The sequence below is a fragment of the Struthio camelus genome, chromosome 18, assembly GCF_040807025.1.
Source record: "Struthio camelus isolate bStrCam1 chromosome 18, bStrCam1.hap1, whole genome shotgun sequence".
Lineage (NCBI taxonomy): Eukaryota > Metazoa > Chordata > Aves > Struthioniformes > Struthionidae > Struthio > Struthio camelus.
In genome coordinates, this window is record NC_090959.1 from 15,753,335 (window position 1) to 15,770,104 (window position 16,770).

The 16,770-nt window shown below is 55.4% G+C and overlaps 1 protein-coding gene across 2 annotated transcripts; it reads right to left on the minus strand.

The window, feature by feature from the left end:
* Positions 1-14,539, minus strand: GATA5 (GATA binding protein 5). 2 transcript variants are annotated; one of them, XM_068912410.1, is made up of 7 exons: positions 14,262-14,539; positions 12,951-13,580; positions 10,326-10,492; positions 4,167-4,292; positions 3,256-3,343; positions 2,344-2,468; positions 1-613 (listed from the first exon to the last, which is right to left on the minus strand). In XM_068912410.1, the coding sequence occupies exons 2-7, from the start codon at positions 13,468-13,470 to the stop codon at positions 458-460; spliced, it is 1,182 nt and encodes a 393-aa protein (XP_068768511.1). In that variant the 5' UTR covers positions 13,471-13,580; positions 14,262-14,539; the 3' UTR covers positions 1-457. The 2 variants fall into 2 exon arrangements, with proteins under 2 accessions (XP_068768511.1, XP_068768512.1); XM_068912411.1 differs by having other exon boundaries at positions 1-793.
* Between the last annotated feature and the right edge of the window lie 2,231 nt (positions 14,540-16,770).

Below are 16,770 nucleotides of genomic sequence, written 5' to 3' on the forward strand. Positions count from 1 at the left end.
TTTACATTTTAATAAAATTAAGTTATTTGATGCCACGTTATTACAGTCTTTATTGGAAAGTGGAATAAATTGCACACAGAGGAGTCATAGGAGGGAGAAATCACCGCGAATAAACATAGATTCTGGCATGTATTTATTTCTTGGTTTCATCTCAGGAGGACGGAGGCTTTCCTGGTGAAAACAGAAGCGTCCCCAGTTCTCCTGCTTCGGGGAGGCAGCTCTGGGTCCCTTTGGCCGAGGAAAAGCTTCCCGGGAAGCCAGTGCCGCAGCCCAGCGAGCTCCGCCGTGCCCGGCCAGCGCCTTTCGCGCACGTCCTCTGCGAGAAACCTGTCCTTCGGCAGCGGCCCCGGCTGCCTGCTCGGCCCCTCGCGGTCCCGAAGCGCTGCCGCGGCCCGTTGCCCGCTTGCAGGGAGACTAACGCCCTTGGTCCGAAGCCTTTCTGCGGGCCGGGCGGCTCCTAGGCGAGTGCCAGCGCGCACCAAGAGTCCTGCCGGAGGGGGACGCTCAGCCCCGACGGCTGCGCCGCGGCGGCGGGCGAGAAGGCGTAATCCTCGGCTTCGAACTTGAACTCGGCGTGGCCGCCGGCCAGCGCGTCCTCCGACTGGCTTGGCGCCTGCGGAGACGGCGGGAGGAGAAGGTGACGGTAACCCCCGCGGACGGGGGTTTTCTAGGCTCCGCCAGCACGGTTACAGGATGAGAAAGCCGAGGTACGGTTTTGTCCGGCCGCGGTCGGGACGCAGCGGTCTCGCTCCAACGATCCCCTCTCGTTTGAGGCAGGGGTTTGCACGGAGCGCTACGGGAATCGGGTGCTCAGTTTTCACTGAGGTCAGATAGGCAACTGGGCGCCTAACTCTCCTAAACTCCAAGCTGCTGGAGTTCATTTTAATTGTCCTGCCATCTTATTTAGGGTGAACGGGATATAATACAAGCCCATTCCCGGTAGCCGGTTATTAGCCAAGGGATAATGATCACACTTGTCACAATGTAGTGGCAGGAACGTGACAAATTGTGAATAGGATGGATTAGCCCTGACGCTCATTCTGCACCTCAGAGGACCCTGTACCTAGGCAGAGGGTGCTTCACCCCCAGGCCAGGCAGTGTGAGGAGCGATCTGGGAGAAGGAATCACAGTGCCTGTCTCCAATTATTTATTGACTGAACATGTCCAGTTCAGAGGTCTCTAGGCACATGTATATCTTTTAAGAGCACAGCACAAATCAGCTTTATCAGTTTCAGCCAAAAAAACTCTCCCATAAAGTCAAGATGGCACCAAGCCAAGCATTTGGGATCTCAAGCTGAACTTCTCCTCCATGCAAGCATGTTCGGATTGAGGGGCTTGGTGAGACACAACATAAAGATAATGCAGGGTCACAGAATTTTGATCAGTGGGTTGATTTAGAGTCATTTTTTCCACAAAGATAAAATAGCAATCCCACCAAACAAATCCATGAGGCAAAAGTACAGCCTCGTGATCAGTGGTCTCTAGACAGCGTTACTGCTCTGTGAGTGCTGAGCACCTCACGACTGTAAAGAGCAGATAACGTATACCCAACGAGCCTATTCTCGAGAATAAGGGAAGTTTCCAACTAGGGCTGGTCCCATTGGCTCGACAGGGTCATAACTGCAAGGAATTGCTTGCATGCATTGGCGTGTGGCGTCAGGAGATCAGAACCAAACTCAGCTCCATGCCCAAGCCGGTTCCCCAGCAGATCGGCCCTGCGGCAGCTTTGCTAAAGGCTGCGGCAGAGCTCAGCCTTTCCAGCTCCCCGGCTGCTCGATGAGGAAGGCAATGGGGAGCCGATAGCCTGGAGCCTTTCCAGGTTCACAACGTCTTGGCTCACACTCCCCGCTTTTCTAGCTTCGAGGCGGTCCCTCAGGCAGGCTGCCCTGGAGCTGGGGCTCCCTGGCTTTCCAGGACCTCCAGCTCCAGGGCTGAGCAGCTAATGAGCTACCCTGGTGAGCTCATCCCGGCAAGCCTTGCTCTGGGGCCTCCTTCCAAGGAACCGCCGGAGTGTCCGGCGGTCTCGTTCCCTTTTGGGGGGATTTGCAACGTTTGTGGACTTTGTTGTGAGCCCATACAAAACCAAAGCGGTCATGTTGCCTCACTGACTGCTCTCCAGTTGCACTTTGAGCCCAAGCTTTTAACTATTTGCAAATAAAAGGTGTTTTTTGGGGGGAGAGAAGACAAGCTAAGGAGGTGGATAGGAGGATCTAGCTATAAATCTGTGGTGTCAGTGGAACAAACAAAATGGTGAGCCTCATCAAGCCCATTCGGGTCAGCAGTAATGGGGGAGTGTGGGGCACCCTGGCCCGGCAAGCGACATTGCGGGCTCCTGGGCCTTACCTGGGAGACGGACACGAGGGATTGTCCAGGGTACTGCGAGGTCGCGCTGGGCTCTGACTTTAAAGTGACCGTGCTGTCTGAGTTGGTAATGGAAGAAGGGGAGTTAGTGGCCGAAGTCGTAGACCCTGGAAGATAGTTGTCGCAGGACAATGAAGCAACACAGGAAAAAAACGTGTTCTTGAGGAAATTTATGTGCTAACTCCTGCCATCACATCTCATGGTGCGACTAGACTGTTCTCTTTCTCTCCCACAACTCCCTAAGGGTGAGGGCCTGCATCTGGCTGCCAAGGTGTCACTGGAGGAGGAGGAGGAGAAGCCTTTCACAGCCTGGCAGTGGCGGTCTTTGCACCAGCTGGAGGAGCAAAGGCTGAGCGCATCACGCTAACTTCCCCTCGACCGTTAAACGCGCCATTCCCAGCCCCTGTCGTTTGCCTTCACTCCGTTCATCCCAGCCACGCAGACCTGCGCGAGCGGGAGCTCTGCTGGGCTGGCGCCGGGCGCCCACAGCACGGGGAAACGCAGCCGGACTGGGAACCGGGGAGCTTTCCCACCCTGCAGCCTCCCTCTGTGTGCGGGCTATGCATAAATAGAGGCCCCACATCTCACGCAACCAGCAGGGAAAAGATCCCCAATATTATTTTCTAATGATTTTTTCTAATGATTTTTTTTTTCCCCAGAAAGGACGCTCTATTGAAACAAACTGTGCTGCTGACCAGAGTTTAGGAACGTGATGCTGCATAGTTGGTATATGAATGGAAAGTAAAAGCCTTCATAAAGATGCTTTTTTTTTTGCTTAAAACATACGAAGCTCTATGTCCATGCTCGGTAGCAGGGGCCACAACCGTGGCATCACTGAAAATCCCGGCTTTACGTCTGCTCCAAGCCCCAGTGACTATAATAAAAGCACTTTACCTGTTGAGGTTTTGCCTTTAGTAATGTTTTTAGGCTTCCTTTTCCTTGTCTGGATGCTTTCCTTTTTCATGGCCAGAGGTCGCGGTACCTTGACATCCAAAAGTTTGGAATCATTAATATTGTATTTTACTCAGATCCTTCCCACACTTACTGCTTTCCTATTTACGCATTGTAGCTCACACAACGCACCTAAAGTCCTTGTCCTTCACTAAGTGCTATTTTTCTCTGCAACAGGCCTTGGCTGGAAGATGTATAAGGCTAACAGCTAAGGCTTTCCCACAAATTGTGTTTTTTCCTTTATTTCCTATTTTCCTTTTCCTGATTTATTAGTGACCTTTATGACAGGGCCCTATTAAATTACCCTAACAGCTGGGGCCTGCATGGCTTGGAGGGAATGGTCATGGGATAAAGATACTTTAACCTTTATGGCAGAAGTTTAAACAGGCCTATAGGGAAGGATGAAGTCTCCTCTTTGGCTCATGGGCATGTTACTGGTAGTTCCCATCCTTTATGGATAGATGTTACCAGCCAACCTCCGTGCAGGCTCCTTAGCATCCTTCACACAGGCTGAACTACCACATCTAGCAGACACATGCACCTTCTCTCCAGTCCAGGTTTGGGTAGCGTCAGCCTCCAGCTCCTGGAGCCTGCTAAGCTTTTTTTATTGGAGCAACCTGGCAAACCACCAAAATAAGAGCCATCCAGAGCCAGAAATCTCTTCTCCATGCAGGTACCTCCTGCGAGTGTTCCAGCTCCCCCTGTAGCCTTTTTTTGGATAACCTAAGCGGAGTGATTTAACGGTTCCAGGAGATGCGACCGGATCTGGTTGCAGCTCTTCTGAGCCCAGTCTAGATATCCCAGACCCAGACACACTCAGGACGGGCCTGTCCTACCGCCAACACGCCCCTTACCCCGTGGAGCTTCATGTAGAGCCCGCAGGCGTTGCAGACGGGCTCCCCTTCGGCGTTCCTTCTCCAGAGGGTAGTGTTGGTCGTGTGGCAGTTAGTGCAACATAGGCCAGCACGTCTGGACGAGGACTGCAAAAACAAGCAAACAAACCAAACACGCATGAATGCACCCACAAAAATGACAAATTGGGAAGGTTCCTTTCAAACAGGAATAAAAATCTCCAATTACAACAATTTCCTGGAAAATGTGAAACACACAAGACAGCCAAATTCGGATCAAAGAAATAGCATTCAAGTGAGATCACTCCAATTTGCAACTGCTTTTTTATTGAGCTTGATAAACCTGGCAAATATCCTTCCAACCCATTTCACAAACTTTCAGCAAATCTGCTCCAAGTAATCACAACTCATAACACAGAACGCTTCCCTCCCAGAGATCAGTGAGATGGAGAAACAGTTTATGAAAATACCAGCCGGGCTTCAAGCACACAAACATTACGACTGCTGCAGAAAACTGCTGTTGCTTTAAGTGAACTGCTCTGCTTTTCTGCACTCAACATGGAAGTTAACAACATCCCAATGAATCTCTCTTTTAAGACAACTGGAATCAATTGGCTGAAGTGAGCAGAACCAAACTGAACTGAGCTGGCCCGGTCTGATGTGACAAGAAAGGTTAACTGCGCGTCTCACACATAATCTGCTCTCTTACAGGCTGCTGAAACACCTTGTAAACATTAATTAATTACATATTTTGTGGGTACACTGACTGCTGACTCTGCCATGTTCATGGACGTTTTAATGAAACATTAATATTTTCCTTCTCCGAAAGGAGAAGTCTCTATATACAGACTTGTCAATTTAACAGGCATTTCATTTTAATGTCTCTTAGCATTAGGCATTCAAACTATTTTAATAAGAGGCTTAAGTAGGTATGAAGCTACTGGTGACATAGGAAATCCCACAGAACCTCCACGTTCAGGTGTCTGAATACGTTCTTCAGCCTTGAGAAAAATCCTCCCAAAGACAGATAATAGGTGATGCAGGCAATGGAGAATTCCCTGTTTGTTTATTTTTCCATTATTGCTCGATATCACAATGAAGCAGCATGATGAATGAGGTGGGTTGAGTAGGAATAAAAATGAAATGTTTTTATAAGTTTAGCAGTCAAATAAGGATCAGCTTTGAGTTTCAAAAGACATAGATGACATGTCCAAGCTTTGAGTCACTCGTTGCTAAGCAAAGTGGCTTCACCAACAATTTGCAAATAATTGCATCGCTTCAGAAATTATTTATCTTTCAAGAAATAATCAGACAAAAATAATACACTGAGGTGCAAGCTGACAAACCTGTACAGTGGAGTACACAGCCTCCTTAGCAATTCCTGTCCTTAATATGGGACGTGGTGTCACAGTGAGGTCCTGAATCAGCTACAGGGTCGCCTCCAAGCATCTCCGCTGCGGAGGCCGCGTTGTTCACCCCTGCCCCAGCATGGCCCCAGCCCCACTGGGTGCTCAGCACCTTCCTCTGCTTCCTCGGGAAGGAGCTCTGTGGCCAGCAGCCCCCAAGCCCGGTCCCGGGGTGGCTCCTGCTGCAGCAGAGGGGGAATTCGGGAGCACTTAGCCCTGGGCTGGCTGTGCCCGATGAGTGCCCGGGGAGACCTGTCATTGCCTGGCGGTGGAAGCAGCCCAATGCAGAGCTCTTTGGAAAGCCCCAAGATTTCTGGTCACCCGCAGGCACTAGGGAGGGAGGGACGCCCTGTCCCTATTTCACGCCGTGGTGGGACTAGGACAGGCACCGCCGGCAGCCCAATGCCAGTGCCAGCCCTGCCCAAGCTTTTCCTGGCGCTGCCAGAGCCACGAACTGCACAGCACCACCTGCCCACACTTCGCCTCGTGTGCTCTTGCAAGGAGCCCAGGAGCCCAGAAACCCACCCGTGAGGACAAAACAGCTTAGCTTAAACCCCCAAACCCTCTGAGAACCAGCCAGTGCAGTGCAACTTGCCAATCGAGCAAGAAAGAGACAGTCAAGGCTACTCTTGCTCACTGAAGGACGAGGGTACAATATGTTATTGCTAGTTTCCCAGCAGATCCCCTAAAAGCAAGTGCATTTCTGCCAGCCTCCACCCGGCCTGCCTTTGTAGCGCTCTGACCTTGTCTAGGAAGTTGTTGACTTCAACATTGTGCTCCAGTGTTTATTTATACAAATGCAGTGTACACTCAAACAAAAACTCATCGCGGACCATGCTTGACAGCCAGCTGCTGCTGATAAGCTCGAGGAATCAGCAGTTGGTGCACATTGAACCAAATATGTGTCAGTGCTGCTTGGACAGCCCAAGAAATTCGGAGCTGGTGGGGCAGATCCTCCTGAGGGAGTCCAAAGCCAGCAGAGACTTTGCTTCACCACCTTCTCAAAAGTGGAAGTGAAACCTTGGAGGTTTCATGCGATAAATGAAGCCTCTGAACTCCAGGAAGATTTAATTGATGTTTCCTTGCCCCCCTTGCAAGGCAAGGAGCTGATTTGGATAGAAAAGAGGCTTCAGCAAAGCAAATTGAGATGCCCGAGTTCAGTGAGTCACTGTGGCAAGTTGCCTCACCTCCCAAAAGCAGGTAGGGGGGCCTCCCAAGGGGGAGGCTCAGAGCTCGGTACAATACACCTACATCGTCTGAGATTTGCCTTTGCTGGCCTGCCTCTGGGCAAAACCATATCTCAGAGGGCTAGGAAACTGCAGGAACCAACAGCAATGGGAAAATTAAGTAACACTCAGTAGGCACTGCACCGACCACTCCAGACTCCTACCAGTTTGCATCAGAGGATGATTGGTCTCGTGCCCACTCCCTGCAAAAGTGGCACCAAAACCACTAAGTCTTGCAGACTGTAAAAAAAAGGCAGACTGAAAAAAATCACTGAGCCAAGATTGCAAAACTTGCCTCCAATTAGTACTTCTACCCAGCCCCGTGTGCAGGTTGGTGAACACATGATGACTGCTGCATCTGCCCCTCATATGCTGCACCACGAGATGCGGTTCTGGGCCTAAAACATTGCTGCATTCGTGGAGTTTCATGCTCGTGAGCGGAGCCATCCAGCTGCAGGGGCTGCTCTTGGATGGTGAAGGTGATTTGGCTTTTAGGACTGGGTCTAAGGTATCACCTGGTGAAACACACCAAGAAACTTTGGATAGAGAAGGTTTTGCCTAAAATAATGTGCTGCTCGCACCCTTCTCTAAGATAAATCCTTTCTGCTGAAAACCACAGGGCTTTGCATCCAGATTTGTTTGGCAGCAAAACTGCTGTCCCTGCTACATAGAGGATGTTGCCCTTATCACAGAAAAAGAAACACAGAATGAACTGGAAACTTTACTATTAGTGCCAGCCCCCTCGTCCCCCGCACAAGTGGGCTGATTGCTACCAGGCTGCAGCATGTCATTCCTGCAGCGTTATACGGGCCACTTGCATTCGCCAGTGCAAGATACACGGCACCTTTCTTTTCAGTGGGACTTTGCTTTGTAAAAACAGAAGTCAGAATAACTCGCAAAGCAGTATCCAGTTACAGAGCAAAGGTCATAATGTAAAGGACAAAAGCGACCATTTTTTCCTCTCTGTGTCTGTATTTCATGGCATTGTGAAATAGCCTATTTCAACGGCTGGTTGTGTTCCTCGAGCAGCAACGTCTCACGGCGTTCACCACCCTGCTCCCACCCAACTGGTGTGGGTGAGATTACGTGGCGATACTGCGTAGAAGACATCCCACGCAGTGGGAGTTGTTTGGGGAAAGAAACATCCAAAGCTGGAGGGATGCAGGTAGCTTCCCCCACGGGGCCAGCAGAGGAATTATGCCCCAAACTTATCAGTGCACAAGGAATGTTTTCTGCAAAAAGAAAATAGCAGATCTCAGCTAGCATGAGGAGAGGAGATCCCACAGTTATAAGCCAAGGACCCACCTATGGGAGAAGATGGACCTCCGAGCAGAGGTCCTGCCCCAGCCCCTGCAGCCGGGCCCTGGGGAGGGCAAGGAAACCCCGAGCTTTCTGCTGGGGATTACACCTTGCAGAAAACGTTCGACACCTTCCTGACCATCGTCAGCAGGTCCCCCTTTGTCTGACAGGGCAGCGCTTCTAGCAAAATGGGATTTCAAACCCCTTGGGAAAATCCAAGATTTTGAAATGTTTCATTCCAAAATCAGGATGGAAAGTAAAAATTGCAGTCCCTTTTCTTTTCTGTAAAACACATTCTCCTCAGGTATTTCCTCCCAAACTTATTGAAGCATTTCTCTTCGATAAGAACTGACTCTTTCATCTGGGCTTTATCATTATTGTATTTCATAATAGTCAAAACAACAAAAATGTTGAAAATATGTTGATAATTCCCAACCAGATTTGCTCATCCCTGGGAAATATCTTAATCTTGTGCATGAGCATTATCCAGCAGAAAATGATTTACTGAAAAATGCCTAGCAGATGCCACCGCAGCAGTGATGGATGAGCAGGCCGGGGTTTACTGGCGACCCCCAAGGGCCCAGGGTCCCTGAGCACTGCTGGGTGCTGTGCCGGGCTCCCCGCGCCGGCGTCACGTATCCCGCGAGGCGGCCCAGGCAGCGCTCCTTCCGGCAGCCTTGCTGCGACCGGAGCGGGCGGCGGGAGGGTCAGCTCCCCTCCCGCATGCCGAAATAAAGTACTTAATAACAGCGTGACCTATCTGCCTTAATTCCTCTGTGGAAAAGCGATCGGAAAAGCCCTGAAAATGCACCTAGCGTCACATTTTGATGCCGGTCGTACACCAAAATGCAGGCTTGGATTTAAACTGTTTTGCATAGATCTTTCAATATACAGATTGTACTTGCTCCAAAGAAATCAGCAGCATATCTCTGAGATCTGCAGCTCAGCAGAGATCAGAATCTGATCTTGGGTGCAGTTTTAATTACATTAAAGGGGATCAGGAACGTTGCGATAGCATAGGTAAATCTTATCAGATAATGCAAAATGTTTTGCAGAAATGCGTCTGTTTTGATGTCATTACAGAGCAGAACAAAACTTTGCTTTTCCACAGAGCCACTGCTCATTGCATTTTGTAAATACAGTGTTACATTTACGGTATCAGAAGCAGAATGAAACATTTTGCTCTATCCCAAATTATTTCTTACGGTTTTACTAACTAGAAATTTGCCACTCTTGGATTATTGCTAATAATTTGTTCTGCAGCAGAAAAATAACTGCCTGAATACACCCGGAGCGAAACCAAAGGCGCTCCCAGCTGTTCCCCGGCGCTAGCTCCGAGACAAACATCCTGTTTGCAATGACTGCTGCTGATGACAGGCTCTGAAAGCAAAACTGTTACCACCAAATTTAAACATCCCAAAGCGACTGTACAAATAAAGTATGTGCCTTTCCTCTCTCATGATGAGATCCCAATTGGAGGAAGCCCAGTGCCATGTTGCGGGAGAATTGATACATTAACCTGCAGAGAAACCGGGAGATAACGAATCCCACCGCAAGAGTGCTGGCAGTTGCAGCAGGGGTTTCCAAGCATGGTCACTGGGCCCCATCCCACTCCCACAAACCCGCCTGTGCTGGCTCAGGGTCTGTTCCTGTCTCCTGTTCAGCTATTCTGCCTAGATCATTCATGTCTGCATGAACAGATAGGAAATAATAATAATAATAATAATAATAATAATAATAATTGAAAAAAAGCAGCCTGTCCACTGTGGGAACAGAGCTGGGAGAAGCCCACAGAGCCCCACTCATCCCTGGGCCATAGGCATGGCCATCAGCCATCAGCCCCCTTGGCTCAGCCGGGTCCCATCCTCTCCGTGCACCCCTGGGACCCCTGCGGTCCTCGTCCGCCCATCTCCGGGCTGCGGATCGGCCGTGCCAGAGCGCAATCCCCTGCTCGGCTTCACTCGGCTCCTCCCGATTCGAGCTGGTGAAGAACCGCAACAAGGGATTCCTGCTTGTTTTGGTGACATTTTATTTGTGGCAGGACCAATTCTGCCAGCAGAGGGGTCACATAGCAGATCCACCTCCCCATCGGGCAGGCCGCGCTGAGCCGAACAGGCCCCACCGCGGACACACAGAGCTGCGCGAATCCTGCCCTCAGCCATCCCCGTGGTCCCAGGCCTTACCCCCCCGGGTGGTGCAGAGGATCCCTTGGGAGCATTTCCCCTTCTTACCAGCCTCTTCTGCGGCTTGAGCGGCCGGTTGATGCCGTTCATTTTGTGGTAGAGCCCGCAGGCGTTGCACAGGTAGTGGCCGGTGCCGTCCTTCCTCCAGAGCGGCGTGGACATGGCCCCGCAGTTCACGCACTCCCTGCCGTCTCCGGGGAACTCCTCCAGGTACTCTGCGGGACAGACCCACACCGCCTCGGTCAGGAGCCGGCCCCACTGGACAGGGCGGTGGGGACACGCGGACCCTTCCCGCCGCGGGAATCCCTGCAAAGCGCGTCCCACGCTGGGGAATGAAATTATTCACCCTCCACCCAACCTTTCAATAGTTTGCATAAAGACAGAATAATGTTGCCCCCCCGCAAAAAAGACCGCCGAGGGCTGAGCGCAGCCGGGGTCTCGCCGGGACGGGGGCACGCGGGGAGCCCACCCGGCGCGGGGGCTCCTGGCAAGCGCGGCGCTCTCCCTGCCCCGGCTGTAAAAATAAAACATCGCCACGGTGTTATTGCAAGATGATAAAGTGGGGGGGGGGGGGGAAACTTCCCTGATTTCAATCACGGCGCGGTGGTGACTGCCTGGTGGCGACGGCCAGGCTGGGGACGGCTCCGGCGGGGCGCCGCGGGCCGCCGCATCAATCACCCCGCGGGGCGCGGGGGGGCGCGCAGGGGCGCGGAGCCGCGGCGGAGCCGAGCGCGGCGCGCGCCGGACCCCCCCCCCCCCACACACACACTCTCCCGCGGAAACGGGCGCGCAGGCGGTGCGGGGCGCACCCGGCCGCCGTTCGCCCCTCCGCACACGCGCGCAAGCGGCGCGGCGTGCTTTACAGCCGCCGCCTTCTACTCCCCTCCGCGGGGGTTTTCCCATCGCCCCAAAATCCCCATTAGCGAGGCTTTCTCTGGCTTTGCTTTTCCCCGAAACCCCCCGGAGGAGTCAGCGGAGCCGCCGGCGCCCGAGCAGCGTTTGCAGCTCGCCTTTGCCCCGAGCCCGGCTCCGGCGCAAACGGGCAGCCCGGAGCCAAACCGAGCAACCCCTCGATTTAAAGTCTCGTCCCTTTCCCCCTCCCCCTGTCTGTCTCTTTTTCTGAAATAACTTCCTTCGTCTGGAATGTTATTTTCTTCCAAAGAAAAATACACTCTTTTTTTTTCATCTTCGAAAGTATTAAAAATGATCTAACGGGAAGGAAAAAAAAGGAAAAAAGGAAAAAGGGAAACAAGAAAAGAGAAAAAAGAACAAAGTAGGAAAACGGAAAAAAAGAAAGGAAAAACCCGTAGTATTTCACTAAATGAAAAAGAATAGTTTACGCTACTCAAGAGCGGTTTACACTATTTAAGAGCATAAATAAACTTCAGGGGTAACGGAGGTCTGCATTCTAGACACCAAAATATCAAACCCGAAGCGCAGAAAATATTTCTGCGCGGTCTCCTCCCTCGGCGCGACCGGCGCAGTTCCCCGGCGGGGCTCCTTTCTGCACAACGAAATTTTGCCCTTAGCAGCCCCGGCAAGGCACAGTTTAATCCACCCGATCCCACGGACCCGGAGGAAGATGGAAACGGCTTTTCCAAAACAAAGGGAAAATCCCGGGAAGCAGCCGCTCCTGGCAGCTCCCGCGCGGGTAGGAGGGAGAGCAGCCCGGCCGGGGACGGCGCTGGCTGGGCAGGGGGCTCCTTCCCCGGTTTACTTTGTTCTTAGGATAAAGATAAGATAATTCGGTTCACCGCAGTAAAGATGATAACACGGCTGAGGTCTTGAAGTGCCTTTTAAAGGACTTTTCAAACCACCACCGGAGAAGGATGGTGAAATACCCCGGGGTTATAAACCATGCACACGGAGTTCTTTTAAATCAAGATCCAAGCAAACAAAGTTTGCTCGGGACTTGATTTAAAAGGACTCTCCGGTGTGGATGGAAACGAATTGAAGTGGGTTTTATTGTTCAACGCCTGACTGCCTTTCACTGTCTCTCCAAAGGCCGCAGACTGATGCAGCTGGGGACCTGTTTGGGCGAAGGCGAATTAGGAGACCGAGAGTCTGTTCAAATATAAACTAATTTACCACAATAAATTACTTAAAAGGGAGGGAGCTATAAATCTGCCCTGCTAATTTAAACACAAGGGTAAGTATTGAAGCACAGGCACAAAGTCGATATTGTGGGAAGGAGATATCACTGGGGGGAAGGGGTTGAACAGCCTCCGTTCCCCTGTCCGCCGGGGGAATTGCTCTCCTTTGAAACGTGTTCTTTGCCCTTCGTGTAACACCCCCCCCACACCCCCGTCTCTGTCCAGGGCCAGCCATGCACCTTAGTGCCGGACCACCTTTTCCTCCCTGGATAAAAACTTTCCCCTCCTTCCCCTTATTTCTCAACCTGTTCCGGGGATGGAAAGAGGGCCGACACCCGCCGCTCACCCCAGGATCGGGCCACCAAAAAGCCGGGCGCGGGGAGAATTATTGCGGCTCCCACTGCGGGCCGGCAGCGGCGTTTCCCCCGCCCTGCCCCGTGCTCTGCCCCCCTCTCCTGCCTGGCCAGCACCTCCAAACCGGGGCTGCCCTCCCCCCCCCCAAACCCACCCGCGCCGCTTCCCGCGGCCGCGCAGGCAGCGCCCAGCCCCGACGCCGCGGGGAGGGCCGGCGGCGACCTACCGAAGGTGGATCTGCGGCCGGGCAAGGCCGCCTGCCTCGTCTGCAGGCTGTGCAGCACGCTGCTCTCAAAGTGTCCGGCCGTCCAGGAAGGAGGTATCTCGGGGGTCACGTAGGCGGGGTAGGGGCTGGAGTAGGATCCGTTGACCGAGCGCACCAAAGCGTTGCCGTACTGCTCCCGGCCCCCGCCGCCCAGCAGCAGGGGCCCCTGGTAGGCGCCGTCGCGGCCCGGGGGGCTGCCGCCCGGCGGGCTGTGGGGGTAGGAGAAGCCCGACGGCGGGTGGGGGCTGCCGGCGTTGAAGGCGGCGGGCTCGGCGCCGCTCTGCGCCCAGCCCGGGGGGTTGCCGAGGTGGCTCTGGTGCGGCTCGCAGCTTTGCAGGTAGGGCAGCGTCTGGAGCACGGAGGGCACCCGCGTGGTGGGCACGTAGACGGGCGAGGCGGCCGACGAGTGCAGGAAGTTGCCGGAGTCGTGGGAATAAGCCGACTGGCCATGGTTGGGGGCGAGGGCCAGGCCCTGATACATGGTCCGTCCTCGGCGGCGGCAGCGGCGGCGGCTCAGGGCCCGGCGGGGAGGGCGGCGCGGCGCCCCGCCAGCTGCGCCCAGATGTTGCCCCGCGGCTCACTCAGAGGCGCCTGCAGGGGAGAGCGGAGGGCGGCGGCCGTGAGCGCCGGGGCCGCCGGGGCCGCACCTGCCCGGCGCGGGGCTGCGGGCCTCGGCCGCCCGCCCTGCGACCGCGGCTTTCCGGCTTCAAGCAGGCTTTTTAGTTTTTTTCCCTCCCCTCCCTTTAAACTTTCCTCCCACCAAATCAATCCCCAGGGCGGGTAAAACGCGGCGCTGGGCCGAGAGCAGTGGCCGAGTCACGGCGAGAAATAACCTCCCTGGAAACGAGGAGAGACCCCCGCCTGGGGCACCAGATCGCTCCCGCCCGGAGCCGCTTTGACATTTCCGAGGGTCAGAAAAGAGAGAGAGAGGAAAAAAAAAATTCCTTCCCTGCGTTTTTTTTTTTTTTTTGAGCCCCGGGCCTGGAGCGCGCATCTGGGCCTTGCGCGGCGAGAAGGCAGCGGGCCGCGGCGCCCCGGCTCGGTCCCACGGGCGCCCGGGCCCCGGGGTAGCGGCCCCGGGCAGGGTCGGCCCCGGCCCCCCGGCCCGCCAGCGCTGCTGCTTTCTGATGAAGAAGCAAAATAGCCCAAACGCGGCCTGGCCCCCCGTGCGGACGGATCCCTCGCCGTTCAAAGGGGAGCTGAAGTCGTGAAACACCTCCCCCCCCCCCGAGCCCCCAGTTCCTCCGGGGCTTTTCGCAGGCAGGTACTTACCTCGCAGCGGGCCAGGAGCGGAGCCGGGCATGGCCGGGTGGGCATGAAGCTGGATTCAGACCATCCGGGGAAATTCCAGGAAAAGAAAAAAAAAAAAAAAGAAGAATAAAAAAAGAATAAAGTTTACGGGGGAGGGGGAGGTGGAAAAGAAAACAACCCCAAGGCAGAGAGGGGCCGGGTGCTGCCTTCCCGCGGGCTCTCCCCTCCCCTCGCCGCCGTCTCCCGTGGGGCGGCCGCGCCGCGGGTGCGTCCCCGGCTGCTCTCGGCGGGCAAGTGGCGGCGGCGGCGGCGGCGGCGGCTCTTTACGGCGGGCCCCGGTGCGGCCCGGCCCACGTGACGGCCGGCGGGGTAGCCCCGGTCCCGGCGAGGATTGGGTGCCTCCCGACCAGGGGGGACGGGATAAGCCCCGCCGGCTCCGCTGCTGGCGGGGGGGGGACGCGCCAGCCGACTCGCCCCCGGCGCGGAGCCGCCGAGCGGGGGGCAGGATGCGGCCCCCGAGGGCGTCCCACACCGCCCCCCCCCCGACTCAGCCCCCCCTCTCCTGCAAGGATGGAGGTGTATGCCCGCCCCCGGCGGGGCCCGGCTCCCTCCTCTCCCGGCCTCGATCCCTTTCTGGGGCTCGCTTCGTCGCCGGGGCCAGCCCGGTGGGAGGCGATCCCCCCACCCGCACCCCAGTTTCCCGCAGGAAGCGGCCGCCGGCGGAGGCTGGGGAACAAACGAAAACTTTCTGAGAGGGTTTTCGGGCAGGAGAGGACGCGGCGGGGCGACTTTCTGCTCCGAGCGAGCGCTCCTGCTCTTCTTTGCAATAAAAGCCATAATAAAGGGGGAAGGGGGCAGATGTCCCCAAGGGGTCTCCGGCTCCCCAGACCCGGCTTCCCTCAGCGGCCCAAAGCCCGGCCGTGCCCGGGCAGCGGCGCGGCTCTGCGCGGCTTAGCCGCCTCGGCCAGCAGCTCTCGGGCACCAGCCGTCCCGTCGGGCAGCACACGGCCCCGCCGGCGCGGCCCCGCAGCCTGCCGCAAAACGGCGAAAGCCCCCGACTTTTCCCGGCCGGCCGGAGAGAGGGAAGGAGCTGCAGGAGGGCAACGAGCGCTGGCGGCCCCGTTGAGCTGTTCCCGGAGCCCGGTGAATTTGAGCGATTAAACCTTCCGTCGCTGCTCGCCAGCGGCGGCCGCCCCGGACCCTGCCGGCTGGCACCGCTCGCCTCCTCCGTATCTACGAAACAATTTCATCACGATCGGATTCCGCCTCCGGGGCTTGCGGGGGGATTTTTGCGCCTCGTTCCGCTAACGTGCAGCCTTTGCGCGGACTTTTTCTTCCTGGGACAAACGGAGCAAAAGCTGCGGCGCGTCTCACTCCGCTCTTGGCTCTATTTTCGGGGCGGACAGAGCTCTGCTGCCTGCAGGCCTCTGCCGGCAGGATCAGGCCCTGTTCGGCCATGGGAGCCGTCCCGTTTTGTGGCCGCGATCCTGCCCCCCGGCACAAGCCGGGCCGGCGCTGAGCCCTGCCCGGGGCTGCGCGCCCCGGCGGGCGCTGCGCCCTCCCGGCCCGGCTCCGCGGGGACCGGCGCTGCGGGGAGGGTGGGAAATCTCGGCTCCAAAATAAACTGGTGCAGGAATGCCAGCTATTTCCCTCGCAATAAGGCCATGTAACTGGCTGGAGATGTGTATTTATTTGCTTGCTACTTTCAGACGAGAGCGGCAGCCTACCACTAGCAGGGTATTCCTGTGCACTCAAAGCAAAAGAAAAAAAAAATGCGGTGGATAAACAAAATAACAACACGGGGACCCTCCTGCTTGGCGTGGCTCTCCTCTGCACGGCCAAAAACCTTTCCGTGGAAAACGAACACCAAAGGCTCAGCCCTGTGTAGTTGTATACACATTGAACGACTTGCCGTAGTTTCCTTCATTTCATTTCATTTGGTAGAAGCGGGTTGAAACCTTCGGGCTCTCACATTCCCGCAAACGCTTGAATTTCCAAGGTTTACAATTTCAAGGTGTTATTTAGTTGTGACTTTTTTCCTAATGCGTGTGAAGTTCCTTGTCGATTACTTTCGGCGCTAAAATAAATGTGAAAACTTTGAAAGAAAAGAGGCGCTGTTGAAATCCGGAGGGGTTTACCCCATGCGCGCATTTTGGCTAGAGGAAATCGAGGTTCGTTAAAACCTGTGGACGTGTTGTGTGTGTGCGTGTACGTGTGTGCGTTCAGACCCATCCGGTTTCTTTTTTTTTTTTTTCAGCCGAAACACTTTCGCCCCGCGGTAGTTTTAGCTCAGCTCCGGGACCTGGACGGCGGTGTTGGGGCTCGCTGGGCTCTAGCCCCTCGGGCAGCGGCGACCCGAGGCCGCGGTGAGGGGCGCTGGGTGTCCCGGGAGGCTGCGGGCGCCGCCGCGCAGGGCAGCGCCGCGGGTGCGGAGCGCTGCAGCCGGCAGGTGCTCCGACCCCCGCGGCTTTCCGAGCGCGACCTGCAGGATTTTTTCCGTCGCGCTCCGCCAAGCCCGTGCAAAGCTCGG